The sequence below is a fragment of the Brachyhypopomus gauderio genome, chromosome 20 (assembly GCF_052324685.1).
Source record: "Brachyhypopomus gauderio isolate BG-103 chromosome 20, BGAUD_0.2, whole genome shotgun sequence".
Taxonomy (NCBI): Eukaryota; Metazoa; Chordata; class Actinopteri; order Gymnotiformes; family Hypopomidae; genus Brachyhypopomus; species Brachyhypopomus gauderio.
Window position 1 is genome coordinate 13,294,550 of NC_135230.1, and position 25,812 is coordinate 13,320,361.

The 25,812-nt window shown below is 37.4% G+C and overlaps 1 protein-coding gene across 3 annotated transcripts in view; it reads right to left on the minus strand.

Moving 5' to 3' along the window:
- Positions 1-350: 350 nt before the first annotated feature.
- Positions 351-25,812, minus strand: part of pspc1 (paraspeckle component 1) — a 31,027-nt gene continuing 5,565 nt past the window's right edge. The window contains exons 7-9 of one of the 3 annotated variants that reach the window (XM_076983241.1): positions 14,706-14,763; positions 13,302-13,447; positions 2,385-11,097 (exon numbers count right to left, since the gene is read on the minus strand). In XM_076983241.1, coding sequence (XP_076839356.1) covers positions 10,888-11,097; positions 13,302-13,447; positions 14,706-14,763 — 414 coding nt within the window. In that variant the 3' untranslated portion in view covers positions 2,385-10,887. Of the gene's footprint in view, positions 1,210-2,384; positions 11,098-13,301; positions 13,448-14,705; positions 14,764-25,812 lie in introns of those variants that run through there. The other 2 variants (XR_013122649.1, XM_076983242.1) reach the window with 2 other exon arrangements.

A 25,812-nucleotide genomic window follows, 5' to 3' on the forward strand; every position in this document is an offset into this window, starting at 1 on the left:
CCTTTGTCTGCTGAAATCTCTCGTTTCCATGTTTTGAATGCCTGTATTGACCTGAGATTTATTTTTCGATGAACACATTACGCTGACATTATATTAATCTAACCACACTGGTCCTTAATGTCTTCCAGAAAATCTTTTATTGCCCATTTTGTTCAATATCACATGACACCATACAAAGGGGATTTTCACTTGCATGAGGCCAAACTTAAATATTTTGTGTGAAAATGTATGTGTTGCATCACATAACCGACATGTATGGTTTTTTCAGACCTCTATGTGCTATTGGTTTAATGCATACACACCACACAGTGGGCTCATTTAAGCAAACAAAGCACAGGTACATACTGAGTAAAGGTGGACTTTCATCTGAGGGCCTTCAGCAACATGTGGGTGTAGATGAGTCTCAACAGCTGGGGGAGGGGCTCACAATCAAAATCGACTAATAAAAGGTCCAATTGTACAATAACCACTCAACAAATGTTTTAAAATAATAATAAAGACACAACAACATGCAGTTAGAAGCAATATTTTATTGTGCCATTTGCCTTCTAGTCATGCTTTTTAAAAACATTAGTTTAGCTATTGTAATTATTTATCTTTTAATAGTGTTTAGTTACTACAAAAATTTTTCCATAACTGAATGTATGTATGTTATGTATGTATGTTGTTATGAGATGGGAAAATAGTATTGAAATTCATTGAAATCTAAGAAGTTAACAGAAATGCAACAGGGTTTAATATCACTTGTATTTTTTTGGTATTTTTTGTTGCCAAGTTAGCCATAAAAATTCCAGAATGGAAAAAATACATACTTGTGCTCATATTTCTATAGCACCACCTGGTGGATGTAAAATTTGTTACTGTAGTACTAATTTAAGACCTAATGACCTGAGCTCTTAAACAAATAATTACACAATGTTAAGCCCATAATGCAGAATTGCAAAGATTAGAAAAATAAAAACATTAACCAGTGGGATACTTACCTGTCAGCCTACAGAATATATATTATGCCACTTGAAATTACATTTATTCTAAAATGTGAGACATATGAAGTATACTGCGTGATGCAGTGAGACTGTGTGTGTGTGTGTGTTTGTTTTAGGGGTCGTGGGGTGCTTGTAAGCAAGGTGTGTTGTTTTTACCCAATTCCACTCTTTTACCTTCTGTTGCAGGGCTTTTCTACCATACACTGTACCACTCTGCAGAACTCTGGGAGAGAGAGAAAAAAAAGAGTTTGATGAGATGTACATTACAAACACAAAGCTTTTCTTCCAATCAAATCGCCAATATACACAAACGGAATAATGATCCATTGAAAATATGTTATAAATTTAATAAAAGTAATATGGCTAAGAGAGATTATTCATCATCATGTTACACCTCAAGGACAATCTCTGTCTTCTAAAGTAATTTTTCATTGCATTAATATACTTAGAAACATTAACCATCAACCATAAAACAGCTTAGCTAAAGTGCTGGTGACACCAAGGAATGCACTGACAATGATGTGATAAATTCCTCCAGCCAACTGACACCACACTGCACTGATGAAAACCAAACTAATAATCACACACAGTCATAAATATGTAATAGTGATAAACATGTATGGATCATCTTAGAAACGTTTAATAATATAGAAAAGGCAGATAGAAACAGACATCAGAAAATACGTATAGATTCCGTTAAATTAGCTCCATTTACGCTTAATTGATTCTCATTTCACAAAGAATTTGTCCAAATATTGATCGTCATGTAAACATCATGTAAAGATAATTCAGTTAAAATATCTGAACAGTGCTCTGACAATCAACTGCTGATTTGATTGTCAGGAAAATGCTATTTATTATATATCAGGGCTAATCAATTTTTTCTGCGGGCCAAATTTGGCAGATAGCTCTGACCTGTGAGAGCTTGAACGTAACACTCGTGACGACGGAGTGTTTTTTCAATAGCCCTGAAATAAATGCTCCGGTTTAAAATTAATACTCCCATCAAAATAAAAAAAATATTTTTAACAATTTATTCTGGGTCCGGATGGGATGGCATTTGGGTCAGTATCCGGACCGAGGTCCGTTGGTTGCGTACCACGGAAATAGAAATTTGCAGAGTTAATCTGGAATGAGATTGGAGCCGGACAGGACTGCGTTCGGGTCCGGATCCGGAACGCGGTCCGCCTGTTAGTGACCTGTTATATATGATGCTGAAAGAAACTTTTTTTGCTTAAGAAAGTTATATAGTGTATATTTCATACAAAACGTGGATTGATGATTCTTAAATGTGAAATTTTCCAAAAATTATTTAATATAATTTTTATTAATCAGAATTATTTATTATAACAATACAGTACATGAGATACTGTTGAGGACATTATTTTTCTACCATGCTAAAAGTAATCAGCAAATAATATTTAAGTAAACCTCACTGCTAAGATGCTATGACAGTTCCTGTCATATATGCTCATAATAAGTAAACATAAATGGTAAAAACAGATTTAGGCTGTGTATGTTACTAGAACCAGGCCTCTGAGCACCATGTGTATGACACTACACTTCAGTATAAACATCAAAATACAATATAATTCCACAAATACTCCCAACACACAAACACACTCTCAAACACACACGCATGCACACTTCTGCCATGACTGAATGGAAAATTTCAAGTGATATCAAAAAACAACTTCACAACACCATTAAAATTAAAATTTCAGGAGGGCTGGTCCTGAACCAGGTAGGTTTGCATATCACAATTATGGCATTCAAGCTGTATGTTTATAGATTGCTTGTTGCTTGATGTAATTGCTTACCGAAGCTTTTTCATGATATCCCATTTTGTAAGGCATGAGCTGTTCTTCAAGAAGTCCATCTGCTGATCAATTTCCTCGTAACATGATGGCCCAAAACCATGAGACATGAATCTGCCCTCCTTTTCAGCAGACAGCCCTGTACCTTCATAAATACCCATAATAAATGCACATTTAAGCTAAGTGTGATTGATAAGCCAAAGGCCTTCACAGTAGACCAAGATGTCATGTTCTACACTACTAATAAAAAGTGCCTAAAAAGAACCAAAAATGCACTGTAGCCTGTATAGGTGAACTTAATGTGACCTTCTCTAAACTTGTGCACATGTCCAATGATTCAGTTCTTTTTGCTGTTCTCCAACAAGGAGCTTAACAGCAAAATTCCCAACAGGTGTTTGATCTATGAATTGACTAATACATTACGTGGTTCAATTTGAATTGGTATTTAAACAATCCTCCTCATTACGCTGTCCACATTTTGACGCCATGAGACAAAGACAACAAACAATTAATCAACCGTACCTCAACATTGTGAGGCCTCAAACAAGATCTGTTCAGACCGAAGTGGCGACTGAGCTTAGAGTGCCATCAGCAGGTTGCAACAGAGATACAGAGAGAACGGAAGTGACAGAAAGGCATAGTGGACGTCCTTTGGCCACATCCCACACTGATGACCGCTTTATTGTGAACGGTGCTCTGCGGAACTGGATGATGAAGGCCATATAACTCCAGAAACATTTAAGGGAGGAGAGGCACCCAAGTGTCATTTGATACCGTTAACATCAGAGTGGTCTGCATGCTAGATGACCTGCAAGGGTACCTGACCATACCACCAGGCCGAGGGGTCATCATCTTGTATGGGCCAGGGAGCAGATATGCTCTGTTTGTTCACAGTTGAAAGTTGATTCACATTGAGCAGAAATGATGGCCGCCAACGATGTTGGAAACATCAAGGAGAGTGCCGAGCCTTTGGTGGTGGTGGTGTTACAGTGTGGGCATGTGTGTCTAGTCAATATAGAACTACCTGAATAACTTCATTAATCCAGTCATTGTGCCACTGCATGAACAACACAGACCTAATTCATCTTCATGGATGATAATGCTCCAGCTCATGGAGGTCACATCATTAGGGAATGGCTGTTGGAGCCTGGGGTAACCCATATGGAGTACCCTGCACTTTCTCAAGACCCGAAAACCCAAATAAATTTCATAGATAACCTTGGCTGAATGAATGAATGAATGTTCGATTTATATAGCACCTTTCATGATACCCAAGGTCACTTTACAATTTTAACTGTGCGTTCACACCGAAAGCGATAAAATCGCTCTCCGTCGCCAAGTCGCCAGCATCGCGTCGCGTGGGGGCGTGTCCAACATCACGCCGGCATGCAGCACGTGACAGATATGCAAATCACGTTTTTAAAGCAGGACGCAGTATTTATTTTAATCTATTGATTACAGGACACACGATTATAAATGAGTGCGTGTATAAAACATAGTGTGTGTATAAAACACATAGTATATAAACCTAAAATGTTTATGTATTTTTTTTACTTTTTACCCCAGACCCGAAGATCAAACAGGAATTTTAAAAATTATAACCAATAATAGGGTATACGCTAATTTATTGCAGGTATTTTTTAACAAATGAACAGTATTCCCTCCAAAAATAAACATTTTGTACTGTAAATAAACAGGGACACATCGTAAAGTGCGGGACATCCAGAGACAGCCACTATTAATCTCTCCTCCATTTTGCAATCAGAACAAATAATCAGTAGGAACCAAAGTCAGAGGTGCGGTTTCGGAGGAGGGTGCAAACATACTTTCTGATTGGTAGTCGCCGCCGCGCGTCACTGCTCATTTGCATAAAGTTGAGCCAAGCTCAACTTGTTCGCGTCGCTCGAATCGCTCACTTCGCGTCGCTGGGTGTCGCTCACTCTCATTGAAAATGAATGACTTCCGGTCGCCGTGTCGCTCTCGTCGCTTTCGGTGTGATCGCACAGTAAGGGTTAACGACCAATCATACACATCAGCGAGAAGCAGCACAGTATACGGATTCCACAGCCCCCTGGGTGCAGGAAGGGGAGAAAGGACAGACCATAGTGAGCACAATCCACCACTGGGCATACAAGCACAGACACTCAGACAACTGTTTTTATTGGACATGAAGACACATACAATCAGGGAGAATTTGTCAGGGCCTGCCAATTTACAGTTTTTGGACTGTGGGAGGAAACCCATGCAGACACAGGGAGAACATGGAAACGCCACTCAGATAGGGACTTGAACCAAAGACGCCAGTGCTGAGAGGCAAACGTGTTAACCACCAAGCCACAGTGTTGCCTGAGGCACCGTGTAGAGCAGGTGTACTCAAATAGAAATGATGAGGGGCCACAATTTTTTTTTTCAATGAATCAAGGGGCCATTTATTGGGACCGTGTATGATAACGTATCATAAAAATATAACGTATAACATTTATAACATTTCTTTTTATTCAAAACAAAATATTACCTAAAATAAAAATAGAATTTGCATTTGGGCATAAATTAAAATTAATAGCTATTCATTATCGCTGAATCCTACTCTAAGGGAGCATTGTGTTGCATTTGTTGTTTTGTCAAAGAAGTGTGGAGGATCCGGTTGGATGTTTCATATGATGCTTTAAGAGCATTTAGTTTTGTTGTTCTGATCTCAGAGTTTTGCGGAAATGTCTCTTCAAAATGCTTGAGTTTTGATTCATAGTGTCGTTTCACATTGCATTTTTATTGCCGTGACAGTTTCTTGACATATTAAGCACATAGGGCGAGTGTTTTTTTTTTTTTTTTGCAGCACATCATTACTGCTCCGGTCGGTAAATGTGTTGCTGCTGCTGCTGCTATCTGTTTACAGCCTCGTCTTGAGATCGCGGTGAGCGATTTCAAAATAAGAGTGGGATTGAAAAAAATCATTATTTAAAAAAAATAACTTTTCAGAACAGCTCGCGGGCCAGAAATAGATGCCCAATGGGACTAAAAAGGCCCCTGGGCCAATATTAGAGGTGTAGAGGCTTGTAACTTCCCGAACTTCAATGACCGGAGGGCCGCCCTTAGGCGGAGTAGGAGTAGGATGCCATGCCTCAGCAGACAATAAGTCGACTTGGACAGCATGAGACGTCGTTGTCAAGCTGTAATTAATGCTCACGGGTACATGAAAAGTTATTGAGATATTGACATTTTTTATTGGAGTATACCCAATTGAGATGAGGAAATCACCACTGCATGCTTCCCTACATTTCCAACCTTTCATTATATAATATCACTGCAGCATTTTTTTATGTTGTTATCTTGTGGTTGTGGAAAGGGTAAATGGTACGTGTATTCTTTTTCTTCTCATTTAGGGGACATTATGTCACTAATCAAACCCTTACCCTGTGCAGTGTCTGTGTGTGTGTGCGCGTATGTTAAGTTGATGGACAGTGTATAATTTGACAGTTTTGCAGAAAGAGATAATAAGGCTGTAATGTAGGGTCAGTTTAATGCACCCCTGCCCAACTCAGAAATACTGCTGATGCAGTTTGTGGTGGCAAATGGGAAGAAAAATGGGAAGCAACACTTCATCAGAAGTTGTTTGAAAGACAAAAAAATGCAGTATAAGCACATTTAAATGTTATTTGAAAATGGAACCTTAAAATGGAATCTTGAAAATGGTATATATACATATAACAATTTGCATGTATTTAAAAAATAAATAATCATAAATAAGGACATTCCAATCCACCATGTAGCTGCAGACATGGAGATGTTTTCATTTCTCTGATCATCTTCTTTCACTCTGTCTCTCTGAGCCAGTCAGATTGCATGTCGTCAGCTTGTAATGGTGTGGATGGAGTGGATGTAATTTTACAGGGGGCAATGTGGTCTGAATTTACCTGAACTGAACATGAAAAAATGTCCCCAAAGGGAGCAGAGCAGTGGGTGTTCAGTATTCTTGCCACAAAATAAAAAGTTCCCAAAATCAAACAGAAAAGTTAAAAGATGTAGAGAATCGATACTACATAATATTGAAAAACTACAATGCACCATTTTCCATGCATGCACCATGTTTTATGGTCAAAATGCATCATTAAGAGAAGGGTCAGACGGAATATTTAAAAACAGCTTCTTCAAAAATTATTGTGCAGGCCTGGGAAAAACAAACAACAGTTAACATAGAAGGGTGCAGCTTTTTTTTTTTAACAAGGCAAACTTTCGAACATTTCTTAAATAGCTTTACAGCTAAATTTGTTACCTTTCACATATGCTGAATAGCTCAAATATGCTGTCAAGGGGCAGTCATGGTCTGGTGGTAGGGAACTGGTCTTGTGAGCAGAGGGTCATGGGTTCGATTCCCAGGCCTGAGGCCATGACTGAGGTGCTCTTGAGCAAGGCACCTAACCCCAACTGCTCGCCGGGCTAGGGCTGCCCACCGCTCTGGGCACGTGTGCACCACAGCCCCCTAGTAATCACTAGTGTGTGTGTGTGTGTGTGTGTGTGTGTGTGTGTGTGTTCTAACTGCACAGATGGATAAAAAGCCAAGGACAAATTTTGATTGCAGTGAAAAATAATCACAATTGACTAATATGGCACATTTGCATTTTTTTTGTCAATGCAGCTAACAAACTAGATAAAATAAGATGTTTACAGGAGTATAAAAAAGTTGTAGTGAACTATAACAAAATTTTGCTTTATATAAATTTTGCTTTCTTCATAAATAATAATTCTATGAATTCTATGAGTATTTTTTTCTGACTTTCAGAAAGAAAAGGGTCAAACATTTTTTTTTTCATAGAATAATTAACTATATTTCCTTGACATAGCTGAATAAGGAGAAATCAATGCATGGAAGGGACACACCATAAACCTCAAACACAGCTGTCTCCTCTTTCAAATACAAATCCCACATGAGCAAATAGGAAGCTAAAATGGGTCTACTTATAATGGGCCTACCAAGTTAAAAATTATGCCCTTAAAATGTGCATACACCAAACTGCAACAGTTCTGCAGCTCTGGAATTATGATAGACAGAATAATGAGAAGGGTGACGGGCATGGCTGTCATTCACATCAAACAGGGTTCCAGATGAGGAGTTAGCTTTGCTCTGCAGGTTTCACTCTGGACAGTTTCTCAAACCTTAGCCAAAATCTAAAAAGGCTTTCGTCAGTGCTTCACATCGACAAGACAGGCATCACAACCCAAAGCGCAACCTGTGAATAGTTGACTAGTTATGCTTTATCTATTATTTGTTGATGAAGCCAGATCATCTTACATTGAAAGTTTCACAGTGAGTTAAAACATTTTAGCTGTTTTAGTTGTCAAAAGCAATGCTACTAATGGGGACTTGGTACTGTACTAACTAGCTGCAGTGGAAATGTAATTACTGGTAAATCTTTTTTTATGACATCCCCAAAATGTACTCTGATTAAAGCTGAAATTGCATGTCTGAGTGCACGATCAACTGAAATATCCATTAGCATAAACTGCAGTCAGATTTTTAAAGAAAAAGGAGTGTTCAATAAAACAGCCAGGATTTGTACATTTAACACAACATGTGACCATGTAACATGCCCAGCTCATAGGTGAAAATATAATGCTGGAGAACACAGTGGAAAATCCCCCCCTGTGGCAGTGGGAACAACGCTCAGGCCATTCACTGCGCTATATGTTCATTCTACATCTTTCAGCACTTGTTGCCCAAATAGACAGCTCCCAACCCGGGTTAATTCATCCTTTAAGACAACAGGTATTTATGTACTTGTATCTATAAATACTGACACAATCACATTACAGTATAATGGTGGAATCAAAAAGTATTTGTATGGCACGTCAGACAAAAACCCCGCAATCACGACACGACTACCAGCAGTGGAAGCCTAGCCATAAATATAAGTTCTGAGATACAGAAAAGAATATTATGAGTCATCAGCTAAATGATTAAAAATAACCTTTGCAACAGAGAACAGTTATGGAGATCTTGTAGTGTAACAGTAAGGACTTGGTTTTGGTCTCCAAAACATAAAAACATTTTTTAGAGATTCTGTCTTAAAAGTGAAAGATACACCAGGAGTATTTTGACGATGAACAGCTACTTCAGATGTTCAGATGAACTTTGCTTTTTGTGCACTTGAGCATGACGCACAAGCTAGATGGCCAGGAGTAGTGATAGTCTTATGAGTACTAGAACCAATGAACTATCTAGCAACATGAACAGCAGGACAAACAATAAGATATTAGATTTCCTCATTAAATAAATGGGATACTTCATGGCAATGAAAAACAACAAATAAAGAAAGAAAATGTTGAGCTGTGCAATTCGTTTTTGTAAAACATTTCTGCAATGTCCCGAAGTACACTTATTTTGATTTAGAGAAATTGCGAGATGTACTTATCCATTTGATTGTCAACAGATCTTGGACTTCACTTCTGTATACGAACAAATGGAACAAGCCCTTTGAATTTTTTTTGTTTTGAATTTGCATACTTCTGCATATTTGGGTCTCAGCATTCACATCTTAAGCACCATCAAATGAAGCCTATATCGTGTGCAAGGTAAATATGTGATTTTAATATCAGAAACATGAGTGTAGTGTGTTAGGTAAAACATGGTGGAAAATATCCTAATATATCACATAACATTCACACTTGTACTGCATCTGTTGAAGCTGTGAGCTACATATCAAACAGATATTTGGTGTTTAGAACCTCTTGCATTTATGCATAGGACTTGAAATGTACCAAGACTCCTAGACACAAAATAAAAAATAAAGCTCCATAAATATTTTCTGTGTGGTACATGTAGAAGTTTGGATATTAGCATATATGGTATTCACTGAGCATTAGTGGCATTACAATTTTTCGGTTTGTTACCAGAGACAATCTTTTGTTGTTGTTGTTAAAGGCACAAATGCACAAAACTAACTTTGTAATCATTTTTTTATTTAATAAACTGCCACTTAAGGTAAAGCAACTCAGGACATTTAAAATATTCACTAGAACAAAAATGACTACTAGACAGCATGCACTTTCTACATGACATACACAAGCAATCACCATCCATTTCAAACACCACAAGAGATGTGATAGAATAAAAAAAATAAACAATCTTAGCAGATGCAAGTATTGCGCAAATAATGATTGAAGTAATTGTGTGCTCTTGCCAAGTAGCTACACTGTCTCTGTACCCTATAAACACTCTCCTAATGACACGGGGACTTGGATGTACAAAAAAATTATTATTTGAATGCCTAGGTAAGAAAGGGCACAGGTTACAATTAGACACCATTATCAATAACCTAAATGGAGTTTGTGGGAAATTTCTCACAGCTTTCCACTGACTCCTTATCTCAAACACATGAACTTCCACTTGGTTTTAAACTAGGACTTGTGCCATGTGAGGGGAGAACACTACAGAAGTCATCATGTGGTGATGAGGTAGAGGAGTGAAAGATAGAAGCCAGTGAAAGTGCCTAGAAAAAAATTCTTATTGTACACATTTTCCCCAGCGTCCTTTTAAACAGGAAGTTTTTGGAGGGGGTGTGGGGGTTGTACAGATATATCAATTCCCACGTAATATAATAAATGTAAAAAACAAACAGAAAAACAGGAGACAGTACTACGGCTAAGCTACGAGATGCTCAATAAGCAAGAAATGACCTATATCAGAGGTGTCCGACTTATCCAGCAGGTTAGCATTTCCCCCCAAACTCGTTACATCACTCAATAGGTAATCAGATTGTTTAAGAAAACTCCAAAGTGTTAAGTACAGGAAAACACTCAACTATAGCACTGCGCACCTTCGGAATGCCCAGACTAGGGTCCGACACCCAGAGAGTATATGCAATCACAGTTAAGGCAATATCAACAGTCTTAAAACAATAGTTTTATTCACATTATTATTAGTCCTGGTTCATGCTGTCTTGCAAGGTTCTGGGTAAAAGGACAACACTGTTGCTTGTTCTGAAAACAGTTGCACAGAAAAGGACAAAAAAAGTAAAATCTGATAAATATCAAGAGTTGGGATGCTTTGTGCATACCATATTTTGATCCAATCAAAAGAAAATAAAAGTTTAGTATCTACGACGTTTGTTGTTGGGTCCATCAAAAGTTCCCCCAACAGGGTTTCCTCGCCCAAATCCACCTGGACCACCCATACCAGGGACAGGACCTGCACCACCAACCACAGGTGACTGCTGTTGCTGGGGGGAGTCAACACCAGGTCGACCACCCAAGGACGCACCCATTTGAGGAGGACCTCCCTGAGAAAACCTCTCATTACGCTATAGTATGACAAAGCAGAAGTAACATGGAAAAGGTCCGTCAAGGAAATACCATTTTTGTTTAGTTTCGAAAGTGTGTTTCAGTGCCAAGATCCAAAACAAAAATAAAAGTTTTGCATGTCACAACGTGGAAGTTCCCAAGTTTCCCAATGATGAAATGTTGCAGAGTCCAGGTACCACCAAAGGAAGGAAACACATTCCATTAGTGTACACAACAATAAATATGTCTGCAGCAAACTGCAAATTGGTAACAAACAGAAAAAACAAGCAATTACAAATACTAATTCATACACAAGGATGAAAAGGGTCAAAACATGCCAGAAAAATGAACAGTACAATGATCTGTCTAACCTACAAAATATAATAAGCACCATAAGTAAATTTATATTGGTTTAAAGCTTTTTCTGGAATGTTTTCTAACCACCAAATATGATCATGAATAAAATATATAACCAAACACGTGGTAGCGAAGCTAAGGTATATACCATTACTATTTGTACTGTACATGCAAAAACAATGTAATGGTAATGGGATGTTTATAGCTAACAATAAATGTGACCGAAAAAATAGTTTAAAATCATGTCCATTAAATACTATTGCCATAGATGTACCACATGAGCAGGAAAGCTAGTCAAGCAAGTCTATTGTTACTTTCTTACATGTAGATGCATGATCATTGCATAAATTTATCAACTGAAGGATTGAATGGTTTATTGTTGTATGTGAAAGGTAGATTTAGATTTCTCAGAGCAACTTATTAGTAACTAGGAAAACAGATAAATAGCACCATGTAACTTAGGGCAAACAGGTATCAATGAAAGTTAGTGTTTCTATGCAACTGTTTTAAAGCATTTTTTAAACATTTTAATCAGGAGTTGTGACTATTTTAGCAACTATTTAACTATTAGCTCTATATAATAAAATAACAAAATAATTTGTGCAGTTAGGCCACTATAGGGTTTTTTTTTTGTATGCACGTAAAATGTGCAGGTAGTGCAAAGCCATGTTCCTTTTAGTCAAGTTTGCCATGAAGTAATGAAGAAAAATAAAACTAATTTAGAGAAATACTGAAAAAATATTAAAACTTGAGAAAGTCTTGAGAAAACAACTGACAAATACTGTTTACATGTACAAGGTGTCTCAAAAGGAAACACCCTTATAAAATGAATATACTTTGTGAAGATACAGCACATAGTTTATCAGATTTATTGTTGCTTGTGCTAGCAATATGCGAAAAAATACTACCAATGTCAAAATTTAACAGATGACTTCAGCGAAAGACAACTTCTTAGTTTATTTGTCCAGGTGTGTGTGTAAGTCTCATTATCAATGCCACTGTCTACACAAAGACCAACGCTTAAAAAAAATCCATTTTAGAGTGTAGTTTTTACTTAAATAGTGGAGTTTATATTTGTTCAAACTTTTCCATTTATATACCAATCTGTACTTGCACACCAACAAACATTTTATTCACAGAAAACGATAGTACCTATCAATTAATCAAATTCCTATTATAAACATAATATGCCAAGTTCGTATTTAAATGACATTTAATTTACATTTAGACAAGCTTACTAAAATTTATATTAGCATTAGATAGTAACGTAATTATGGTAATTATGAGTTTCTGCTAAATTTTGTCATATTGAAATGACATTTAAGTTTAGACAAGCTTGCTAATATTTGTACTAGTATCACAGATATTAAGTTGATTAAGTATGATTTTCTGCTAAATATTAACTGCAAAAAACTATAGCTGTTTTTGAAAACCAATATGTATGTGTGTGTGTGTGTGTATATATATATATATATATATATATATATATATATATATATATTACACACACACACACACACACACATATATATATTTTTTAAGATGTGACCTGTCGGGTTCACCTCCATAAACATGCGCTTATAATTATAAAGCACAACAGCATATTCATTTCTATAATATGAAACTATTATTATAGCTATTATCACTATTAGTAGAATATATCATTTTATATTGAAAATTTACTTTCACAAAATGCGATATTTGCAAATCATTTTACATTTTTCAAATAAATAGAGTCTAGTCTTTCAACGCTTGTGGTATGTTAAGTTTAACAGAAAAGGCTGCAGCATACCAACTAGAGGATGTAGCTTTACAAAACACAGCATATCATAACAATAGATAGCAAATAATAACACCAATACATTACCATAGCGCCATTATCTGCAATCAGGGGTGCCCCCATATTTGATGATCCCGCGGGCCCCATGGCTCCACCCCGGCCTGACATGGCCATGCCCATCATTTGAGAAGGACCCTGGTTACCGCTAACAGCAGTAGCAGGATTAAATGAATCTACACAAGACAATGCATGACCAATATTAACTAAGATGGATGTTTTTATCACCTTTGCACTAATATGAGCAAGAAGTATGCTTGTACATCTTGATGAAAAATCTCTAAATTATGCACAAAACAACAAAATATACAGCAATCCTTTGCTTTACTGTGCCAATAATGTAAATTATGGAAATCACAAAAGATGAAAGCATTTAAAAGAAAATGAAAGCATTTAAAAGAAAATACTATGACAAGGTTACAACACAATAGCTCTTGTGATCTGTAGTATGTAAGGATATTTATTCCTGCCATTAACTGTTAGCAACTGCAAATAAAGATTGATGATGCACTGAGGTGCACAGTTCAAGAACCTGAGTTTAAGCAAGGGGGAACCATTACCAACCCTACATATAATATAATCTCAGCAGTACCTACATATAACAGTCTCTGAGGTGCCTACATTGTTCATATGAAAAATGTAAAAATGTTTTTCCTTCACCAAAAGCACGACACGTGTGAGCACACAAGATTGGTGTAACAGCATGACTGACAACAAAAAAAGACTTTAACAGTTCTGTCTGCTTTTGTGCAACACCCATAATGCTTCCAGGTTGTCATGTGTGTGAAAATTGATCAGCGCCGCACATTTCATACCTGTTCTATAACGCAACAAGCATAACATAAATGCTTTGTTTAATGAATAAAATATACTCCACTCACTTGCTGGCCCTCTACCAAGACATTTGCATTAATAGCACTCTATCACTATGAAGATGCATGAACAAACAGAATATCATTTCTGTATGTATAATAATGGAGGCAGAAAAAAACTACATAAGAAAACAGAACAGTAGTGTTGGGGCATTATCTACATTAGTGCATTACAAATTGGTATAACTGGAAATTCTTATACTAATTACAGATATTTGCACCTCTGTTATGTTACAAATTAAACTAAAGTAAATGTCATCCAAGGGTAATTTTTGTTGCCATTTCAGAATACTGTTCTTGTCTGGTTAGCATATAATACTTTAGTTGACAGATGAAATTTTCTTTCTACAAAGTTCTATTTTTCACTCATAAAATAACAGTATGGTCTGAGTAATACAGAATACAGAAGTATATTCAATGACGTATGTACATTCATCTAAATGTATTTTGACAGTATGACTAAATGTGATGAAGAGGCTCCAAAACGTAATTACAATAACAATATACAGATGCTTCTGCCTTAGACAGATGCTTCAAGTTTGGTAGAAACTTGTGACCATACCTCCCATATTAATGGCTCCACGGGCACCCATTTCATTGATTCTCATATCCTGTTCTCTCTGGAAGTACAAAAACAGGTATGCAACTGTAAACTGCAAGGTGGAAAAATGTTAGTTAGCGTAAACCTCATGAGTTTTAATTCTGCGCTGAATTATTGGTACCACTGGCAAAAATAATAGAGATCAAAATTAGAGAATGATTCATATAGATAAGTTGTTTTGGTTAGCTGTTGGTATACCACGATTACACTACCATGTTATTAAAAATAACCAAGGCAGTTCAAAGGAAACCTTTATGTTGTGAAAAATATATCAATCAAAATTAGAGAACAGTAACCAAAAAAACAAGTCAACAAATTAAATTTGTGATAATTACAGCTTTCAAAAAGTATTATGTCCAGAGGCCTTTGTTTGATTGACTTTTGCATATCTAAACACATAGGACACCAAATTCTCCCAATACTCTGATTTGATGTTGTTCTACTGTTTTATATCTATTTTATAGTTAATTTTCTGTTTCTATTTCTTAGCCATAACTTTGTTCCAAATGATCTTCCAGAGATTCTTGAATGGATTCAAACCAGGACTCTTTGCTGACTATTTATTTATTCCAATGTTCTCAGCTTCAATTAAGTGCTTTATCCATTTTGCAGATTGAAAAGAAACTGTCTTACATAAATAACAATGACTATGAGATGTCTGCAAGGAAGAATCTGTGTGTTGCCAAAGTTGGCTGTGATGAACATTAAAATTCACCTTGCCATGTAGCTGATTTAGACGCCAAACTCATGCTGCAGAAATGTCCCCCAAGTCAAGAATCTTCCTCCTCCAAACTTAACTGACTACACACACTTTAGGTTTAGCCTCTCCCCAGTTAGAATCCTGTATGACCCAACTAAACATGATCCCCAAAAAAGGCATTTTCCTTCTGATGATGAGACTATTACAACAGAGCAATCTTACATTCCAAATTATCTTAGATGGCAAGACACTGTATGCAGAGACTGAATCCCGCTGCATTCCTTGTTGAATTGGTGAGCAACTCCAGCTGCAGTGTTGACCTGATTCTCTCTCTCTCTCTCTCGTCTCTCTCTCGTCTCTCTCTCGTCTCTGCATCACTATCATTGTTTGGTTGCGTGTTTATATTTCATGGGTGACTAGCAACTCTTGCAATGACTGAAAGCCTCATTACTTTGACCTTATTCTTAACAACCTGCAGGCATAGGGTTTCTTAGTCAAGAGTTGTCAGATTGTCACCAATAACGGAAGTATCTCAAGCTGTTCCCAACTGTCAAAATGAAAGTAAACATATACACACATATGTGTGTAATATATATATATATGTATATTAATTAGGGGTGGAACTTTAACGTGTTAATTTTGATTAATTAATTACAGGGAAATTAATGAACAAAAAAAATTAACACATTTTAAAGCATGAGAATTTTGCACCATGGAATGTTTCTCAGTGCACGAGTTCCAGGCATACAAATTATATGGACACACAATAAGATCATGATGGAGATGATTGAAGAGGCTACGCTGGTGGATGGAAAATTTAAATATAAGAAACTTCCAGATGGAAATACAAACAAAAATAGGGTTATTTGCACTTTATGCAGGAAGGAGTTCGCTTATCACAGGAGCACTTCCACCCTTCGTTACCACCTCAACGCAAAACATGTTGGGGCTAACGCGCAGGTCAGTAATGAAACATAGCTGCTAAATGTATTCCTAGCACGAGCAGTGTCTCCAGTCAACACTCGACCACATGTCAGGGTTCAAATTAAGAAACAAAATGTCAAAGTCCACGTCAGACAAATTGACCAATTCACTGGCGAGATGGATTGCTGTGGACTGTAGACCGCTTTCTGTGGTTAAAGATAAAGGCTTACAAGAAGCACTGCAAATTGGGTCGGCTGATGCAAGTTACGAACTGCCGTCCAGAAAGACAATGTCGAAGAAAATCCAGCAGCTGTTTGATGAGGAAAGGCAAGTAAAACAGGTTATTGTGAAGAGCGCCACAAATGTGGCTGTGACTAGGGATCACTGGACCTCTGTTAGCAACAAGAATGATCTTGGTGTGACAGCTCATATAGATGATGAATGGAAGATCCAGTCATTTGCTTTGAGCATGCAGAAGACCACTTCTGGGCACTATGGAGATGTGCAGAGGACTTTATGGTTGTGGCAGAAGCCTGAGAAATTAAAGAAAAAGTTTACAATCTAAAACGGTATTAAAAAACATCTTCTGATTTACTTCAGTTCTTCTTATTCTTCCAATATCCTGAGCAAAACTCCCAAAATTAAACATTTTTGGTCAGAATTTCCAGTGTTCTGAAAACTGTACTGCACTCATCTATTGGTCTGTGTAGTAGACTGTATTTATTAATAATATTCCAATTACTACTAATACTACTAATATTTCTCATGTTAAATATTGAAATGCGATTAAAATGCAATTAATTAAAAATGCAATGCTTCTAATTAATTCTTTGAATTTTTTTGATTGAGTCCTACCCCTAATATATATATATATATATATATATATGTATATGTGTGTGTGTGTGTGTGTGTGTGTGTTTACACGGTCAGTGGTCTTTAAGAGCTTGTTTAAGGCTCTTATATAAATACAAGAAGAAAATAAATCTGACTTTCAAATGAGGAAGCTCACGAGACTTGAGCTTAGGCTTGTCACGATACTAAGAATTACAACTTCGATACGATACTTAAAAAAATATTGAAATTCGATACCATTTTCGATACCAAAGTCAAATACGGTGCTAATTTCCGTTTTAAAGCCTTTTTATTTTTTTTATAAACAAACAAATGAATGTTGCTTTGTGTTTGAAAATGCTTGAAATTGTAACTTCATTTCACAACAAATATCTGTTGTGTTCTGAACAGTTCTTTTGTGTTAACAAATACGAGCATCTTGTAATTCTAGGGAGAGAACGTGAAGACGTTACGATTGGGCGTTTTGAAAATAAACAACCATTAAATAATGTGATAAAAAAGCGAATAATTTCGAGTATATGTATAAATATTTAACTTATCCCAACAAACATGCGACGTCAGAAAGACATTAAAATCAAGTCTGTATCACGTCGGTCAGTCCAGACCCATTTTTGCATGTCTGGTGGACGTTCAAAACTGGTTCAAAATCTGACAGTGTGACTAGGACCTTAACCTTTTAACTTAACATGAACGTCTATGACGAGTTTTCTATCTGAACGTCTGACTAAGGACCTTTATTGGATGTCAGGACGTGCAAAAACTGCAACTGAACGGCAGTAATAGACGTTTAAAAAAAGACGTCGCTAAAACTTTCATTCTGGCTTTTCAGTGGACGTCTTTTGAACGTCTGACAAAGTGTCTTTGCTCGTGCTGGGAAATATTGAAATGGACCTTGAAAGTGACATACAAGTGTTTGAATTCCACAAGGTGTATGAACCCTGCAAACATGACTTTGTTCATCACGCTGAAGCGCGGCGCACGCGAGGTCGTGCACCTCTCGAATTTTGTAACCGCGCGCCGCGCCTCAGCGCAATGAACAAAGTCATGTTTGCAGGGTTCAATTCAAGTGCTTGTACCAATATTTCCCAGCACGTTAAACTTAACTAAGTTAAATATTTATACATATACTCGAAATGATTCGAAATATTGCGCTTTTAATCACATTATTTAATGGTTGTTTATTTTCAAAACGCCCAATCTTAACGTCTTCACGTTCTCTCATGTTTCATCCTGGAATTACAAGAGGCTCGTATTTGTTAATGTAATACAAGAAAACTGTTCAATCAGACAGATATTTGTTGTGAAACGAAGTAGTTACAATTTAAACATTTTCAAGCACTTTAGCCTAAATTGCAGCACTTTTCAAACCTGAAACACAAAGCAGCATTAAAATTCGTCAGTTAAGTGTTCATTCCCCTGTTTTGAGGGGTGTTTCTTTTATACTACCACATATCGTTTCGGACAACACTGCAAAGCGGAAAGTATAAAGCCTCCACCGCTCGCGGAGGTTCGCGCGAGGTGCGCGCGGAGTCCAGCGCTATGGTCCATGTCCTTCGGTTTTCCATCTGTATCTGCTTCGAATCCAACAGCACTGCGTTTGCTTTAGCTGCCATATTAGCATTACAAACTGTCCTGTGCATTACGGCAGCTTGGGTGGGTCAAACGAAAGCGCATTTTATGTAAAAAGAATCGATACTTAAGGGAAACGAGTATTGTACCGTTTCAGAATGTTCAGTATCGATACGTATCGATATATCGATTTTTTTGACAACACTACTTGAGCTGCATATTTTTGTCTAGCTGAAGCCAAAATTAACCAAATAAGCAAATAAACAAATAAAGCAAAGAAATCTGAAGCAAATGGTACAAGTTAAATACAATATATAACAAAATCATAAAAGAAGCAACTTATAGGCCAGGCATGAAAATGGGTCAGGGGTTAAAAAGGTGAGAAGACCGGGGGGGTTGGTAAGTACCATTACGCCAGGGCGTAGGAGCGGGTTTGACATTTGGGGGGCACACAAAGCCCACCCTATCCTCTAAAATATTAATATAAACTGTATGTATAGTGACATAGAACATTTGTGGAATTATGGTAAATTGCAAATAAATAAATAAATACTAAATTTTCTGTACTTATGTTTATTATTAGATAAGTCCAAATTAAAAGACACTTTATAAACTAAACAAGATACTCAATAATACATGATACTGTTGTCCACAAACTTTAAATAAATTATGCATGCAATGTATGGATTATATTCAGATATAACCAAAAAACTTCTCTCTGCCTCAGAGGATGAAACATGGAGTACTAAAAGCAACCTGACCAGAGCTTCCACTTGCCCAAATAATCCATGTACCTCTGAAGGCAAAGCACAAATGATCTCTGCAGCTTCTGCACTGTTACTGTATCTTTGTACGAGTACTCTCCTAATAAGGTAATGCATAATATTTAATATAATATAACAGGTTTGATTATTATTATTATGTCTAAACTCTGTTGTATAATTACACTATCTCCACTCTTACACTATCTCCGCTCAGGAGCGTTGTGTCCTGTGGTTTTATTTTTTTTTCATGCTGAAATGAAATGACAAAAAATGTATGTTAAGGTTTCCTGACTAGACAAGACTAACATTAATGTTAGACAGTAAGGCTGTGTCCCAAACAGCACACTCTGGAATATTACATACTGCACTACTGAAAGCACTTCAAACCATGGTGTCCTTTTATTTATTCTTTTGTTTATTTGTTTTATTTATTATATTTTATTTTTTACACATTATGTGTAGTAGCAGTCTGCAGTTTGGGACGTGGCCAGAGAGTTATGTAACTTTTCGTTTCAGAGAGCTTTCCGACAAGCGTTAATATAAACGTTAGCTCACCCAAATCCTCCTAGTCTGTTAACATAACAGCCCATTACAATAAAGCTGTTTTATTGTCATATATATGGTGGGAGAGCGAGGCGAGAGCTCGGGTCAGTGAAGCTATGAGTGTGGGATATTTCTGAACAGGCATCTCAACACAAGCCTTAAGAAAGCGAAAAAGACCCAGAGAGCACCTGACACGTTGCTAACAACAAACACAGCACGCGAATTGCAAACGCTGCCAAATCGCGCTTAAAATAAAACTTTTGAACAGTTTCTGCTTTTTGTGTGGTTTAATATTTGGGTGGGACAAATTTACCGGTTTCTGATATTGGGTGGCCAATTGTGCCATTGAAATAGCCGATTTCGGAAGCGCTCTGTTTGCTTATTAAGTCAATATGATAATTAAAATATATATATAGATGTAAATCTATATGCACAATGGATGGATGGATGGATGCATGGATGGATGGATGGATGCAACTCCATCAAATTCCCAGGTTGATGAATCCTTTTGTGGTGACTTAAGAGGTTAGTGTGGAAAACTGCAAATTACAACATAAGGAGTGCAACAGCTTCCACTGTTGATACTGAGCAACCTGCAATGACCACTGCTGTTACCAAGCAACCTATGATTACCAATCTGTTACTGAGCAACCTATGATTACCAATCTGTTACTGAGCAACCCATGACCACTGCTGTTACCGAGCAACCCATGGCGAGTTAAAGACTATAGGGCTAATGATGTAACAGAACAGTTAGTTAGCTTTGACTGACTGGTTGAAACTACTTTCTAAAGTACAACACTAAACATATTAACACTGGAATTATGAAACACTGCTTTAAATGGTTGTTTAGAGCCAGGGAAAATACCAACCTTTGATTATTATTACTGAAAGCCCCAGCCCCCTCCCAAAATCATCATAAGCTCCCATGATTCATGGATGCTAATGGTAATTTAGAAAGTATTTATTTTCCTAAGGAATCTTATTTCAAATGAGGAATTCTTGAAATACTTCTAGTAAGCAGACAACAGACCATCAGACTATATTGTATATTAACAATCTAAGCAGCATACAGACATGGCAATAAATAGTTCATCTAAACAATGCAACTGACAAATTTTGGTTAATCAAACTATTTGCTTTGTTTTGCACCTGACCTGACTTAACTGTGGTAAAATCACTGTAAAACATTTATTTTGGTCTGTTGCTTTAACATCCAAGTTACTGTGAGACAGTTCCACTGTAGAAAAGAAAAAAACTAAACTAGTCTACTTTCAATACAATAGTGATTTCATTCTAAAAAGTGACACTTGGGAGGCAGGGGAACTCTCAAAAGCTAACTGCAATTGTGTCAAGCATAAGTCATACGCCTTAAGGGCAATCTATAGGTACCATTTTGTGACAATAAAAACAAGACTGTTTAGTAAATGCACATTGTTTACACATGATGTTTAGTAATTGCTATTGAGCTGTTAGGTCATCTCCCACAGCGGTCATTCAGGTAAGCATAATGCTTTTTAAAAGGTTGACAGAGAGCAGAAAAGCAAACACATTGTGCATTAAGACAACGCTTAGGGCTGTCAAAACATTTAGGTGCTTATTAGGGGATAGTTTCAGCAGTACTTTATAACAGTCATGAGATAAAATCAGATTAGACAGAAGTTTTCTAAAGACGATTCTGTAATGTTGCCCCATGGGCAGAAAGTGTCCCAGTGAGACAGTGCAAACAAACACTTCTAGACAGGTAAATTGCTTTTCATTTGAGGACACATCCACAGTACTGTAGTTATATATAGTATAAACTCTATAGAATGGAAATTTATATATAAACAAAAAAACTGGTGCATGATAAAATATGCCATGCATGTTGTTAAAGGACACAAAAATCACGTCGAGTAACTAATTTGTTGTTCCTTGAATAATTAATGCACCAAATGACATAAAAATCCAACACACAATTGTAATACCAAAACAGAAACCATTTTTTAAAGAAGTTTCTGTGCATAAATAATTATTACCTTTATCCCTTATTGGGATGGGACTGGGGAAATGGGGTGATATCACACTTTAAATAAAGTTGTCTATTTAAATAAATAAATTTACTTTATACAATTAGAAATAGTCTTTTGAACAAATGCTTTAAGGTGTGCCTGAACTCATTTGCAATATAACATTTCGTCTCAAAAACGAAAATAAAATAACAGAATGCTTCAGAAAAGGCACAGAACTGGGTTAGAACCCAACTGTCTGAAATCCAAATTGACATAGTTGCTGCTTATGAAAAACACACACACACACACACACACACACACACACACACACACACACACACACACACAAAATTTATATATATATTACTCACGGGCCACTTTATCCAACTGCTCATTACCACAAATGTCACAGGGTAACATCTAAATGCATTTAGGCATGTAGACATGGCAAAGACGATCTGCTGCAGTTCAAACCGAGCATCAGAATGGGGAAGAAAGGTGAATTAAGTGAATTTGAACGTGGCATGGTTGTTGCTGCCAGACGGGCTGGTCTGAATATTTCAGAAACTGCTGATCTACTGGGATTTTCATGTACAACCATCTCTAGGGTTTACATAAAATGGTGAGAAAAAGAAAATATCCAGTGAGCAGCAGTTATGTGGGCATAATGCCTTGTTGATTCCAGAGGTCAGAGTAGAATGGCCAGACTGGTTCGAGCTGATAGAACAGCAACAGTAAATCAAATAACCAGTTGTTACAACCGAGGCGTGCAGAAGAGCATCTCTGATCGCACAACACATCGAACATTGAGGCAGATGGGCCACAGCAGCAGAAGACCACACCGGGTACCACTCCTGTCAGCTAAGAACAGGAAACTGAGGCTAAAATTCGCACAAGCTCACCAAAATTGAACAATAGAAGATTGGAAAAACGCTGTCTGGTATGATCAGTCTCAATTTCTGCTGCGAAATTCAGATGGTAGGGTCAGAATTTGGGGTCAACAACATGAAAGCATGGATCCATCCTGCCTTGTATCAACAGTTCAGGCTGGTGGTGTAATTGTGTGGGGGATATTTTCCTGGAACACTTTGGGAGTAATGTTGCTGACCACGTTCATCCCTTTTTGACCCTTTTCCTGATGACTTCCAGCAGGATAACGCGCCATGTCAAAGTGCGAATCATCTCAGACTGGTTTCTTGAACACGACAATGTGTTCACTGTACTCGAATGACCTCCACAGTCATCAGATCTCAATCCAATAGAGCACCTTTGGATTGTGGTGGAACGGGAGATTCGCATTATGGATGTGCAGACAACAAATCTGCAGCAACTGCGTGATGCTGTCATGTCAACATGGACCAGACTCTCTGAGAAATGTTTCCTGTACCTTGTTGAATCTATGCAACATAGGGTTAAGACAGTTCTGAAGGCAAAATGGGGTCCAACCCAGTACTAGCAAGGTGCACCTAATAAAGTGGCTGGCCGGTGAGTAATCTCACACACACACACACACACACACACACAAAGGGAGGGTGAAAACAGGGAAGAGGAAGGGAGGGCGTGAGAGAGAGAGAGAGAGAGAGAGAGAGAGAGAGAGAGAGAGAGAGAGAGAGAGAGAGAGAGAGAGAGAGAGAGAGAGAGAGAGAGAGAGAGAGAGAGAAAAGGAGAGAAAGAGAAAGAGAGAGAAAAGGAGAGAAAAAGATTTTCCCAGCTGGTCTTCTGCCTCTTGGGAATTTAACAGGAGAGAAGATGTCATTAAATTATTTATGATCATCAAAAGAAATTTCACACACAGCATGCATATTAACTCGGATTGTTTTACTTGTTTAATAACAATACCAATCATCCAAGACGACACGTCAGTTCAGCGTACTTTCCTGCTCATGTCATTCACTACTTCATTAGCCTTTAACGTTTTACACCCGTCAAACTCGCCCGTCTATGGGTCAGCAAGATGAGCTGAAACAACTTCGTTGCAGTTACTATGTTCTAGATGGAGACACTTTTTTGGGTTGTTGAGGTTGCAACAGACACATTTTACAATTCCCCACTCATACTCTCAAATGACAGAAAAATAGACAGACGTTAGAATTTGCAAATTTATGCAAGAATTTAACTAGGAGAGTTCCTGAAATTTGCCTGCCAAACTGCAGACTGATCATATGAACTGAACAGAGTAACAATATGTAATTTAAGTTGTAAGTGCAGCAGAAAATGTAGTGTGACATGCAGCATAATAATACACACCAGCAGCAGTAATAGTATCACCAGATCCACAACTGAAATCACATGATTATTAATATTAATGCCTACATTTTTCAAAGCTGGTATTTCAGGTGTAAAACAGGGAAGCTCTATCCTTATACCTTTCTAAAGCAACATGAAGCAGCTTCAAACCTCCAACCACTTAAATTATAAAATGCACGAAAAAACATACAGCTCTGAAAAGAGACAAATCTGACTTTCCATTGTGCTAAACTAGTCATAACATATGCAGATATTAAAATACATCAAATGGAGCAGCACTTTCCAAAACATTTTGAGAACGAAACACTTTTTTAGAAAGAAGGCAGGGTAAACACAGAGAGTGCCATATGCATAGTCAACACCAGGGGCCACGCCCAGTATGGACCCCCTCCTGGTTGCCCCAGGGTCCCCACTCAGTACAGGGTCCCTACAGACCTACATTTTGGACGGTCAGCAACAGCGGATATCAGTCCCTGACTGACACAGAGTGATTGTGATTGGCTGGCAAAATGCTGCATGACTGAGTGATCAAGACATTGTAATGTTAATGTAATGTTAACTGTGTGCTCTAAATCTAGTTAGGTGGTAAGATCAAAGGCAGCATTTTGTACGCTTGAATAAATGGACTAAACTACAGCATGCTGAGTGGGGTTAACTGGTGTGTGAAAATGGTAACACCAGTCAGAGTGCTATGCAGATGATCCGTTTTTAGTCAGTTTCCCCACACATCTGTATGCATCACTGCCTGTAGTGTGTTTGGACTCATCCTGTAGGGATGTAAGCCGTTCTGTCTCTTATGTTTGAATAGACCTTGAAGTGATGTATCTGTTTTACATTTGAATATGAGCTATTCATCAGCTGTGACATTTTAAATGGCATCATCAGCCCATCGAGAACGCTCCATCCCCTCTGTGCCGAGATTCTTACCTGCAGCCCTGACGCTGCTTCTGAACAGAAATGCAGACTGTACACACGTTCCTTAATAACAGGTTGACACTTCTAGAAAGCTGTAATTCTGACCAAGTGACATGCACAAATTATGTCCTCCTATGGATGGATAAGACAACATTGCACCGAACCTATTAATTACTCATAGCTGCATATCAGAGAAACTTCATTCATATATTAATACACCATTCTTTGTACAAAGATGCTTCTTTGAATTGATTTTTGTATTTTTTAAACATTCTCTTTACAGAGGAGATTAGAAGATCCTCTGTGATCAGCTAAAAACAAAACAAAATTCAGATGCCTATTACAAGTAATCCGAACTCGGTGCATCATTCAGATGAATTCAAATATTATTTTGCACTCTCCAAAACATAAACGATTGCCAAGCAGCTTCAAGAAACTCTCTACACCGTGTGGTTCTGCTAGAGGCTGTAATAAGGAGCCTCTCTCAGTTCTCCCTGAAGTACTTTACTTTTTAGTACAATGACAGAATCCACCTCTGGTGACAAAGCAGTATGAAGAAACGC